This window comes from Aotus nancymaae, unplaced genomic scaffold (assembly GCF_030222135.1).
Source record: "Aotus nancymaae isolate 86718 unplaced genomic scaffold, 86718_ANA_hifiasm-v0.15.2.pri h1tg000057l, whole genome shotgun sequence".
Lineage (NCBI taxonomy): Eukaryota > Metazoa > Chordata > Mammalia > Primates > Aotidae > Aotus > Aotus nancymaae.
This window is the reverse complement of record NW_026988471.1, coordinates 32,169,365-32,182,540: the sequence shown is the minus strand read 5'-3', so window position 1 is coordinate 32,182,540 and position 13,176 is coordinate 32,169,365. Positions and strand designations below refer to the sequence as shown.

At 39.3% G+C, this 13,176-nt stretch overlaps 1 protein-coding gene across 15 annotated transcripts in view; it reads right to left on the bottom strand.

Moving 5' to 3' along the window:
* The window catches only part of LTBP1 (latent transforming growth factor beta binding protein 1), a 458,896-nt gene that overhangs the window by 170,860 nt on the left and 274,860 nt on the right, over positions 1-13,176 (bottom strand). For all 15 annotated transcript variants that reach the window (XM_064363976.1, XM_064363978.1, XM_064363977.1 and 12 more), the window contains 2 exons: positions 8,138-8,240; positions 3,198-3,269 (listed from right to left, as the gene is read on the bottom strand). In XM_064363976.1, the coding sequence (XP_064220046.1) occupies positions 3,198-3,269; positions 8,138-8,240 (175 nt within the window). The remainder of the gene's footprint in view (positions 1-3,197; positions 3,270-8,137; positions 8,241-13,176) is intronic.

Below are 13,176 nucleotides of genomic sequence, written 5' to 3'. Positions count from 1 at the left end.
TTTCCTGATCAGACAAAGATGTTTAGGTAGACCTAAATGTAACCATATCAGTAATTATAAGGTAGGAGATCAGCAGGACTTATTTTCTGAGCACTAATCATGACTCTGCTAATCAAAACAGGATGTAGCAGAAAAAAACGGCCAGAACCAGCTGATGGCCATGAAGGGAACCTCCAGTCGCCCTCACTGCTCATTAGCATAAAGACACTCCCACCAGCACTATGACAGCTTACAAATGCCATAACAGTGACACAGAAGTTATCTTACATGGTTCTGGGAACTCCCATATTTATTTTCTAGAATTTATTTAATTTATTAAGAGTAGGTATTAAATATAGCTAGCCAGCAATTTACAGGGACTGTAAATTTATTTAATTTCTTAAGAGTTGGTATTAAATATAGCTAACCAGGAATTTACAGGCACTGCTGCTCCAGATGGCTACTGTTGCTCTATGATGCTGCTGCTGCTACTACACTGGGCCACCCCACCTGTGGGATAGCCCTGATCTGTCTATGGAGCAGCCATTCTGCTGTACCTGCTACTCTAATAAACTTGCTTTTTTTCAGTGCTGGCTCAGCCTTGAATTCTTTCTTAAGTAAAGCCAAAAACCCTCTCAGGCTAGGCCCCAGTTTTGAGGTATGACTGAATCAATAACTTTAGATTATACTGCAATAAACACCCCTATTAAGAGGCAGAAATATCAGAAAGTAGAAAAGAAGCAAGACTCAACTACATGTTGTCTATAAGACACCCATTGTAAAGGTAAAAAAAAAAAATACAGACTGAAATTTGCCAGACATGAAAGAAAAAATCCATCCTATAATCATAGCAGACATTTTTAACACCTCTCTCAGCAAGTGATAGAACAAGAAAAATTTCACAAGTATTTGGATATCAAGCAATACATTTCTAAATAATCCATGGGTCAATAATAAAATCAGAATAATTTTTAAAAATTGAACTTATCGGCTGGGCGCGGTGGCTCAAGCCTGTAATCCCAGCACTTTGGGAGGCCGAGGCAGGTGGATCACGAGGTCAAGAGATCGAGACCATCCTGCTCAACATGGTGAAAACCCGTCTCTACTAAAACAAAAAATTAGCTGGGCACAGTGGCACGTGCCTGTAATCCCAGCTACTCAGGAGGCTGAGGCAGAAGAATTGCCTGAACCCAGGAGGCGGAGGTTGCAGTGAGCCAAGATCGTGCCATTGCACTCCAGCCTGGGTAACGAGCGAAACTCCGTCTCAAAAAAAAAAAAATTGACCTTATTACTGCAGCACCAGTCACAATAGTCAAGATACAGAATCAACCTAGGTGTCCAACAATAGATGAATGGATTTAAAAAATGTGTATATAAACAACAGAATACTGATCAGTCATAAAAAAGAATGCAATCCTGTCATTTGTGTAACATGGATGGAACTGGAAGACATTATGTTGAGTGAAATAAGCCAGGAACAGAAAGTTAAATACCACATATTCTCACTCATATGTGGAAGCTAAAAAAAGTAGATTTCATTGAAGTAAAAAGTAGAACAGAAGATAACTAGAGGCTGGGAAGAATAGAGGGAAGGTGAAGACAAAGAGAGATTTGTTAAAAAGATACAAAGTGACAGCTGATAGTTTGGCTGTATCCCCACCCAAACCTCATCTTGAATTCCACGTGTTGCAGGAGGGACCTGGTGGGAGGTAATGAATCATGGGGACAAGTCTTTCCCATGCTGTTCTTGTGATAGTGAATAAGTTTCACAAGATCCGATGGTTTTATAAAGAGGCGTTTCCCTGAACAAGTTCTCTTTTTCTGCCTGCTGGCATCCATGTAAGATGTGACTTGCTTCTCCTTGGCTTCCACCATGATTGTGAGACTTCCCCAGCCATGTGGAACTGTAAGTCCAATTAAACCTCTTTCTTTTTTAAAATGCCCAGTATCAGGTATGTCTATATCAGCATTGTGAAAACGGACTAATACAACAGCTAAATAGGAGGAGTAAGTTCTAGTGTTCCATAGCACTGTAGGATGACTACAGTTACCAGTAATATATTATACAGTTACCAGTAATATATTCTAGTGTTCCATAGCACTGTAGAATGACTACAGTTACCAGTAATATATTATACAATTACCAGTAATATATCCTAGTGTTCCATAGCACTGTAGGATGACTACAGTTACCAGTAATATATTATACAATTACCAGTAATATATCCTAGTGTACCCATAGCACTGTAGGATGACTACAGTTACCAGTAATATATTATACAATTAGCAGTAATATATTCTAGTGTTCCATAGCACTATAGGATGACTACAGTTACCAGTAATATATTACCAGTAATATATTATATAGTTTGAAATGGGTAGAAGGAAGATACACTGAATGCTCCAAGTATAAATGTTCAAGATGATGGATTTGCTAAATACCCTGATCTGATCACTATACATTTTATATATCAAAACATCACTACAAACTGCACAAATATGTATAATTATTATACGCTGATAAAAAAAATAAAAGGAAATAATTCTTTTACAACTTAAAGATAATAAGAATATGACACAAAATTAAGGGATGTTAAATTCAGAAATCTAGACAGATAGAAATTTACAGCCTTTTATTTATATTCCAGAAAAAGAAGAAAGGCTGACATCAACGACCTAAGTATGCATCTAAAGAAATTAGAAAACAGTAGCACTTGAACAAAAAGGTAGAGAAAAAGAAAACAAAGATCAAAAATTAGTGAAATAGACGAATGTTTTCAACAAAGCAAATAACTGACTTTTTGGAGGAAAAAACTGGTAACATTGATAAACTACTGGCAAGCCTAATCCAAGAAAAACAAATATGAAACAAACAGCAATGTAACTAAAAGGGATGGGGGTTGCTATAGAAATTAAAAAGAAAATAAGAGCATATTAGGAAAACACTTCATATTAATAAATTTGAAATTTTGGATAAAATGACACTTTCTAAGATAATACAGATTATTGAAACTGACACAAAGTAGTCAGTGGCAGTAAAGCAATTTCAATAACCATACTTTAAATTTATTTCCTTATATTTCCTTAGCCAAAAGGAGTGAACATGAGGTGGTTCACTGGGACAGGATGGGCAAATGAGCAAGTCATGGTAAACAACTCAAGTTTCGAAAAAGCCAAAACAATTATTGAGTCCACATCAATGAATTCATTAGTCTTACCTTGGCAGAAGGTGTTGTTAACCCGCTTATAACCCGGTAGGCATTCCATCATTTGGTTGTATCCATGATAAGCTGTAAGGGAAGAAATGCTTTGTTACACACGTAATTTAAATTCTTATATTTCAAGTTTCTCGGTTTCGACGTACGCTATTTCCAAGTTACTAATACTAACATCCTCATCCTTGATATACAAAGAGAACCCAGAAGCACTGTAAGTCTGTTGAGGCCTTATAAGTGATATCTAAAGTCTAAATGGAATTCAGATATTCATAGGCTTCAGATATCACTAGTAAGTCATCAGCAGACTTACTTATTCATTTATTATATAAAAAACCAATACCAATGTGTATCTCCATAATTTCTTTCCTATTCTGCTTATTTTGCAGGATATTTCTTATTTTGCAATAGATAAAGTCCCAAGAAGTTATCGGTAAATCTGTATTGTAACTGAAAGAATCCTAAGATTATTGTATATGTTCTTCCAATTAGTGATTACATATTTCTATTACAAAGGGTCTACTTCTCCCCAGTGAGGTGCTTCAGGTTTTGGATTTTCTTATCCATTGTAGGTAGGGTTACTACACGTCCTGGAAAATTCTGGGTGATGTCTGTTACTCCAACTAAGTTAATTAACAGTACTTTACTCCCCGAAGTCTCCCAGTTTAGACAATAAATTATACATTCATCCTAATTACTGGCTCAGGTATCCCAGTCATGAGATGATTCTTACTATTATGAACCTGAGAAGAATAGGCGGGTGATGAGAGGAAGTCAGGAAATTAAAAGGGCTGCACTCAGAATATGCAAACAATACAAATGTTGCGATCACCAACTTCTCAACAAAACCCTATTTCCTGAGATTCTGATACTCTAGTGTGAGACCTGAGAAGCCACCTGGCATAGTAGATGCAGCCAAAGTTTTGGGATGTGGCAGACGTGGGTTTCAAATCCTCTTCCTATCAATAGCTGTGACCTTGGGAAACAAGCCTCTTGGGTTTCACACAGAAATTCTATACAAGGAGGGCAATTCCCATCTACTGAGCAGGGAAGGGTGCTTCTGCAGTTTAGAGACAATTCATAAAAAATGTCTACCAGGACCTAAGAGTGATAAGCACTCCCAAAATGTCAAATGCCATTGCTATGTCCTGCAATAAGGAATTCTTCTATTAAGAGGAGACTGTGCAACAGAAAACAAGCTATAATCAAAATGGGATGAATGCATAGACCACTAACAAAGACTTGGAAGAGGAGTAAAAGGGGAAAGTAGAATAAAAAGGGAAACTTTCTTTTAAAAACTTAAATTATTTCAGCCTCCTTATATGCTCTACATCTGTTACCACTAAAGGAACAGGGTGAATATGTACTGGGATGTCCCTCTTCTCCTTCCATTCGTTTCTTTGCTGTTTTTCCCTCTCTTCAGATTCCCCTGAATGGCTAAAAAAGAAGATCGAAGTGAGGCATCTGGGAAAGACAAATTAAAAGAGGGGAGATGTTGGCATGTGGGAGTCTCCCATTCAGCCCCTTAGCCTCACGTCTATCTAGTTCCATAGACCTCTGGAACAGGCTTTCTGCAGAGATTGTGGGATCTCTGGCTGCAAATTCTTCAAAGACAAAAGAGATGATATTAACTTGTTTTAGAAGTTTCAACAGTCATCAACTTCAAGGCAGAGAGCCAGACCAGGCAATCTCTCACAGTCCTCAGCTTAGGATTTTACATTCATTTTCTTCTCAAAAGTTTTAAAGGACAAGTGATTTGTTCATGCTAAGCACATTTCTAATGGGTCACAAACTATTTAATGAAATCATTTGCAGATTTAAAATTAAGTTTTCACAGTAAAAATGAGCAAGAAGGAAAGGTCTTTCTGTATGTGGCTAAACAAAACCTTCAAATGCTAAATAAAAGCCACTTGAAAACTAAAGTTTGAACTAGTTTGAGTGAAAAAAAAAAAAAGAGGCGTGGAACACAAACCCATAGTGTAGAAAGCCAAGGAGAGTCTGCTTTCTTCCAAACTGAATATGATTTAGAGAGGAGTCCCAACCAAGGAGAGGAAAACTTTTTAAATGACAGAGGAAGAATGTGACCCTGAGTGTGTTTCTTGGGAGTGAGTCACTTAGGACGGCACAAACAGAATAAATGTCAAGATGTTAATAGTTTACTTCATTCATAGTCCACATTGCCCTTCCTGAAGCGAAAGCAGTCTCGTCAATTTTATACCTTAAAGGAGCCCATATATGGATTTATTTTCATCAACACTTAGTTAAAAGTGACAGCAACTTTGCACTTTCACATTCAACTAAGTCCTTATCAAGATTAAAATACGGAGCTCACAAACCATAGAAAGCAGTGAACTCATCCTAGATAAAAATGATGCAATTCTAGACAAAAATGACAAAAGGTCAAGAGTGGAAGTTAGGGATTTAAAAAAAAAGAAAGACAGTAGGAGTCTCTTTACCCTTAATGTCTATCACATTCCTGCTACTTTGGGGTTTGCACAAGAGAGAAAAGAGAAGCAGCTAAGCAGAAGACACACAAAGAATGGGGTAAATGAAAAAGAAAAACAAGAAAGACAGAAAAAGTATTTAATATTAGATAACATAAGCTTAGCCCCAAAACAAAGTTCTAAGAACCTAACTTCCCTCATCCTTAATCCTTAGGCCTAACAGTGAAAATATATCATCCTCCTCAATATTCCTATAGACAGACAGACATAGCAAATGAAGAAAAGGCAGGCTAAAAAAAATAAAGATGGTAATGCCTTTTCAATCTTTTAGGTATAGATTTCTGTTTAATGATCATATGACTCAAGAGCAAATGAAAGAGCTGGGAATTGAACTCAGGTCCACCTAACTTCAAACACTAAAATTTTTAAATCATACCTAATGTATCATAGATATCCCTTTGGTCAGTTTGCCAAAATAATTTTAAGCAAATGGATCTTCCAGTGAGAAAGAACCATCACACTCAACCTACTTCCTGGAAATCCACATTGCAAGTGATCATCGAATCAGCTTAGAATATCTACTTGGACCATTCTCTCAGTACTGAAATATCCTTATTTATGTGGCTTATTTTTGTAAATGAAGAATTCATTAATTATAAGGAACTTTAGTGATCGTTTCCACAAGTTAGTCTTCTAAAAAAAGATGAGTAGTATCAACGAAATAAATAAAATTAGCCTTTTTAGGCATTTAGAAAATCTGTATGTTTGTGAGGCAAAGAAGTCCAAATGAAAGACAATTATTTAAAATGAATTGTTACACTGGTAGAAGAACAAATAGTATTAGAAAGAGATATGGAACACTAATTTCCAGATGGCAAATTCTAGATTGAACAGAGAGGTTTAAAAGGCAGTTAAGAATATCAATCAAATCAACAGATATTTAAGAAGAGTAATCAAATATTATTCACTTAAAGCAAATGGGAAATTTCTTGCAGCATAAAGAATAAAAAACTATAGAAACTTCAATTATATGAGGTAAAGAAAGATGACTGACAAAAAATATCACTTGCTCTCTTGGAAAAAACATGATGAATAAGGGTCAGAAAGCTCAAATTAAACCAAGTAACCTCTGTCTCTAAAAAGTATTTATGGCCAGGCGCAGTAGCTCATGCCTGTAATCTAGGCATTTTGGGAGGCTGAGGCAGGTGGATCACCTGAGGTCAGGAGTTTGAGACCAGCCTGGTCAACATGGTGAAACCCTGCCTCTACTAAAAATACAAAAATTAGCTGGGCGTGTGGCAGACGCCCGTAATCCCAGCTACTTGGGAGTCTGAAGCAGAAGAATCACTTGAACCTGGGAGGCAGAGGTTGCAGTGAGTTGAGATTGTGCCATTGCACTCCAGTCTGGTCGACAAGAGTGAAACTGTATCTCAGAAAAAAAAAAAAGTATTTGGCTGGGCGAGGTGGCTCATGCCTGTAATTCCAGGACTTTGGAAGGCTGAGGCAGGTGGATCACGAGGTCAGGAGATCAACACTATCCTGGCCGACATGGTGAAAACCCGTCTCTATGAAAAATACAGAAATTAGCCAGGCGTGGCAGTGCACACCTGTAGTTCCAGCTACTCGGGAGGTTGAGGCAGGAGAATTGCCTGAACCCGGGAGGCGGAGGCTGCAGTGAGCTGAGATCATGCCACTGAACTCCACCCTGGGTAACAGAGTGAGACTGTCTTAAAAAAAAAAAAAGTATTTATTAGAAATCAGAAATCAGTTATTCAGAGTTAATACTATATTGAAAAACTAAAGATGCAAACTATTGCTGGGAAGAGAGTACTAGAAAGATGTAAACCTGATTTATTCAAATCAACATGTTCTGAAAAATACTTTAAAAACAAATCAAAGCCTGTGGGTGTTAATACAGATTAATGTTGCTGAGGTCCGTGACAGCTTAAAACCAGTGTTAGCAAAAAAAGGGAAAGGATTGTGTCCTAGTGATTATAAATTTCCCTTTCACAAACCAACAACCAATTATTTCTCCATTTTAGCTTTCCTTTTAATGAAATTTGAAAACCAATAACAAAAACTACAACGTAAGTTGTGGATATTAACAAAAATCTCATTTAAGGAATTTAAACCTAGGAAATAACAACTGCACTGACTTTTTATAGGGCTTGAAACATTTATTTACCATTTTAAAGGAGATCTTATTTTCTCTTCCCCTGAGACAAAACATCTATTTTAGCTCATTACCTCTTAAGACTTTTTTCCCCATAAGTAATTCAGCTAAAGAGGGTAATTAATCACTGTGCTGATTACAAAAGAATTGACATGAAAACTTTTTCAGACTTGCAAATTTTCTGGAAATACATATTATAGCACTACATTCTAGAATTCAGTCAGAGAGTTCTTTGAAAGTCTAATGTTGCCTCATCATTAAAGGAGTAATCATAAAGAACAGATATGCTACATTAACCTGCAAAGGAGTGAGGAAACATTACTTACATGGTTTCTTTGGGCATTTCTGGCATTTGTTAAAGCCCCAGGAGGTACCCACAGTTCCACAGCAGTCCTCTTGCTTTGAAAGGCCAGGGAGCGCTTTACCACACTGCAATGATTAGGTGTGAAATATGAAGGTTAACTGAGTGCAGGATGCCCAGCCCCAGAGCACTGCTGTACCTCACAGTCACACTATAAACCAGTTTCCTTGTTATCGACACAATTAGAAAGGAAAAAAACTATAAAACTTGGAAAGAAAATACCAGGACAGAAATCAATGCAACACGAAAATGAACAAGTACATTTCCAAATGAGAGCACCTCGGTGTTTCTAGTCCTAAGAAAATCTGTCACTGATCAAAGTACTTTATACAACTTACATTTCCAATGCCTTTTTTTCCTTAATAAGACCCTCGTAGTGTATAAGATCAATATACTTTTTAGATTTCAGTTGTAGCTGTCTGTTTAAATCTCTTGTGTGGATCATCAGCGAACAGAATTCTAAGGTTATGGCAGGTGTGTAAAATGTGAGAAGGTGGCACAAGTCCCACCTACATGAGCCTTCTGGTCTTCCTATAACCCCAAAGCCTGGGCATGGACAGGACAGAAGAAACAATTGCTGGCTGGGCCAGATCAGCTCTAGCAGAGATGAAGGCTCCAGGCAGCCAAGTGTTCTGACCCAGGGAGGTCAGCCAAGCTAGGAAAGTGCCAGCATGGTTAAGCAAGACCAGCTTGAGCAGGCAGCAAAGCAGGACTTAAAGGCTACTGGTACAATGCTGGTTGTCCAGTGTTAAGACCAGGTAAGACTCCTGGTCAATCACAGGAAGTGAGAAAAAGCTGAGAGGCAGAGCCCTGAAGTTAGACCACCTCAGTGGGGCCAAAGTGCCTAAGAAAACAGGTCCTGCTCTGTGGACCCATCCAGAAGCCAGTCTGAGAGAGGGGCACCTGACTCTCCACCCCTACTGGGCAGGCTAAGCCCACAGCCCACAGCCCACATTTTTGTCTTCTGTGCAAACGCAGAGCATCCAAAAGGCTTATTCTGCTTTCCTTGCCTCAAGCTCTACAAAAATCCTCCCAAGAGTTTCCAGAGTTGTCTTTCCAAAGACAAATCTGATCACATTACTCTATGATTAAAAACCTTCACTGGCTCTCAATGTCTGAAAACGGCACACTCTAGAATGACCTATAAGGCCCTTCCTACTCCCACCTGAAGCAATCTCTTATCCCCTTCCACCTCTATCCTTCAGACATATCAAAGGGCTCTTTATTTTCTCAACAAGCCACGTCCTTCCAAAAGGAGCATGTCTCCCTGGAACACACTCTCCTTTTTCTTTCCCAGGATAAACTTTATTCAACCCGTGAGATGTATTAATAGTGCTGAAGAACCATCCTCTATCTCCTTTATTCCAGTGAGTTCCTCCCTCCTCTTTACCCCGCAGCACTGTCTATATAGTCTACTGCCCCAGCGATGCATTTTAGTTATATACTTACGTGTCTTATGTTTATATTACAAGACACAGTACACGTTGCAAATGCTCAGGAAATGCTGAATGAATGCGTGAAGTAAGGAACAAACAATCTAGGGAACTAAGAAACAAGCTAGTTGTGGGCCATCCCAGGCGAGCAATGGCTATGTGAAAACCAATGGAAGTTTAGCATCCACACCCCTGGCTAGTGAGCAGTGTGGCGACAGAAGTTCCAAGCAAGTGGCGGTCCTCAGAAGGGTGGCAGGTCATAGACACCAGTCACCCTGGCAGGCCTTCAGGGGTAGCGTTTCCTTCCCGCCAGGTCCAAGCATGCAGCATTCTGACTGAGGCTCTAAGTGACTACATATCCAAATTATACAACAAGATCAAACCACAGAAGGCCCAGCTAAGTTTTAGTTACATCATAGCTTTGATGTTCTAAGGTTTTATTATTTTAATGATTTCAACAGGATGCTGTGTGCTCTCCAACAGCAGTATACCACAGTGATTAAAAATGTGACTCAGGAGTTAGAGAGGCCTGAGTATGAATTCCGGCTGTAGGACTTCCTACATGCATTATCTTAGTCATTTTCTTATCCATAACATAGAATACATAATAGTATCTTTCTCATAGGGTCATGAAACGTGAAAGAAAAAAGGCATGTGCAATGCTGAAGGTTATAGTTGAGCACTTACATGTCAGGTATCATTACCATTATCATTATTATTACAGATAAAGCTCCCTACTCCAGACATCCCATTTGAGACTCCTAATGTTGGATTCCCCAGGGAGTAGAAGGCGTATGAGTAGAGTAGATTGTAAATGGTCCTGTCAATCAAACAGGTTAGTCTAATTGCCCTCTTGAAAGTAGCAGATTCCCTAAGAAATGGCCCTCTGAGACAAAATGAATTTTCCTGATATAAAAGCTGGTGTTAAAGACATTCTGAGTTAAGCAAAAGTAGGTATACCAAAACAACTGCTCTTTTTTTAGATGAAACTGAAAAGACACATATTTCTGGGGAAGGCACTGTTAAAAGCCCTAGTGTTAAGTCAGTAAAGCCCAAGGCCACTGCATCTCATGAAATGGGGCAGTAACTCCTGCAGACACGTGGCACGCATTCCTTGAGAGAGATAAGGAAACACTCTCACAAAACCACCCAACTGGATAAACAATGAGTGACGCTGTGTGCCAGACACCAACGCACTGACTTGGGGAAGTCTGTTTGAAGACAGGGCTCTCAGCAAAGTGTTTTACCATGTGCAGTGAGGGAAAGGCCCCGAGGCTGGAACAGCGGCAGGGCCACAGATGAACAGTCTTAGACGTGGGGGAAGACAGGACCAAAAAAACGTGATAAAGAGGTAGGTGGGTAGGTAGTCAGAGAGACGGAGAAACAAACACGCACACGCATGTACACTCAAAGGCAGGAGAAGAGGGGGAGACAGATTCCACACGAGAACAAATGGGAAGCTGAGAGAAGACGGGCACATATTTGGGGCTGGAATCAGGTAGTTTCCATACTTCTTGAGCTTAATCACAAAAGGCGTAACCCTGAAATATGAAGGCTAGAAGGGAGGAAAGGGGAACAATGACCCAGGCCTAAGACTGGGAACAAATGATTCTGTAAAAACACAGAGGTCCCCACTGCTGCAACCTGGCTGCCAAAGCGTGCTTCGCATTTATTTCCAGTTTTATAAATCAGTTAGGTTTACGTAAGACACCAGTTCACATCATATGTAGATCATTCTTGTACCGGACCCTTTAGGTTCGTCTCCTAATCAAGCAAAACACTCAACACTTGCTGATTTTATATGCTCAAAATGTTAGTAGCAGTTAAAATCCAATTTTCACCTTGGATTCCTAGACTGTTTTATTTGGTAGGGCAAAAATAAATCATTTTTTCTCAACTGGGCTTCCAGAAAGGTACAAGGTTTTCATTACATGATTCAGGCCGCTTTATCCCATGGCTTTGTTTTTGCAGGTCCACAGCCAAAAGCAGCATAAGCCATCCAAATTGATTAAATAAATGGTAGTGTAGGTGGTACCACAACACTGTGTGTGTCTTAAAATTGGGTCTGCACAGTATAAGAATAAGCTACAAGAAATGAAGTCACAGTTATAACAAGGCTCAAAGTTCTACATATGCCCTTCAGGTATTTAACTATGAAGAGGCCAGAAACTCCATCTGAGAGATCTTTGTGGCCATACTCAGGGTTCTCACCCAAGAGACCACTGAATGCCACAGGGTCTCACCTGGATGTAGGAAATGGCTAGACAGAAAGAAGGTAGAGGAAAGATCTTCTCTCTCCCACACCAAAAGGCCGCACTGAAGAGAACCACATGGAATAGGATGAGATCAGCTTTCAGAAAATCCTTGTCTATGATTGCTAGATTTTGCTTTTTGGTGAGATGTAATCAATCACATGGACATAGACGCACGCTAACTATATTTTTATGCACAGATTGAGGTGATTTTTTACATAAAAACACAAATTGAATTCTTCCTTTGTCAATTATTCACTACATTTACATAGAAAGCCTTATCATTTCAGGATGTGTCTTACGAATTAGCAATCCTGGAGAAATGTGATAAATTTACAATCCGATATTTAGCTAAGTCAAGTCCAAAACAAAAATTCTATCTGGTCAAACAAGTTACAGTGCCTCAAAACACTCATGCAAACTTGAGCTGCAGATTAAGGGGCATTACAACCCTACAACCCCACTACGACCCTGGGCTGCGAGGATTCAGCCCATGCACAACCTAACTGAAGCCGTGCAAGCAGAGAAATGAAAGTTCTGGTGACCAGGTCTTGTGAGGATCAACTGAGGAAAGGAGGAATGGTGAGCCTGCGTGCAGACACGATGGCAGTGTTTGGATACACTGAGCAAGATGATGCCTGTTAGGTGATAAAGGTCCAGGGTGAGGATCTCTGATCCAAAATGCTTGGGACTACAGGTATTTTGGATTTCAGTTATTTTCAGATTTTAGAGTATTTGTAAATACTTACCTGTTGAGCATCCCGAATCCAAAAATGCAAAATCTACAATGTTTCAATGAGCATTTCCTTGGAGTGTCATGCTGATGCTCAAAACATTTTGGATTCTGGAGTGTTTTAGATTTCAGACTGTTGGATTTGGGATGCTTAACTTGTACTTGGGAGGACTAAAGGCTACAAATCATAGAAAGACAGGAGTCGACCTCATTAAGTAGATCTTTTCAACAAGTTAATGCTCCTAACAATGGAAGATGCTGACTTTACTAGAAGCTGACCACGGAATACCATCTCTCAAGGATGCCCAGGATGTGAAGTAGATGACCTTTACGATCTGCAAGGTCTGAGGTTCTGTGATCACTACATACTGATAGGTTACATTATTCCATCTAGGAAACACAAGTTACTACACACCACAGCAAAACTCAAGTGTTTCTACTGCTCTCACATCTGTAATAGGGCTGCACCTGGGCAGATGCCCTCCTAACCACCTCCTATTGTCTTATCTCCTCCTCTCTCATTTCCACATCTCCAGAGTTATTCACACTGCCTGGGCCTTTCACTACAGGACTTATACAAATAAGG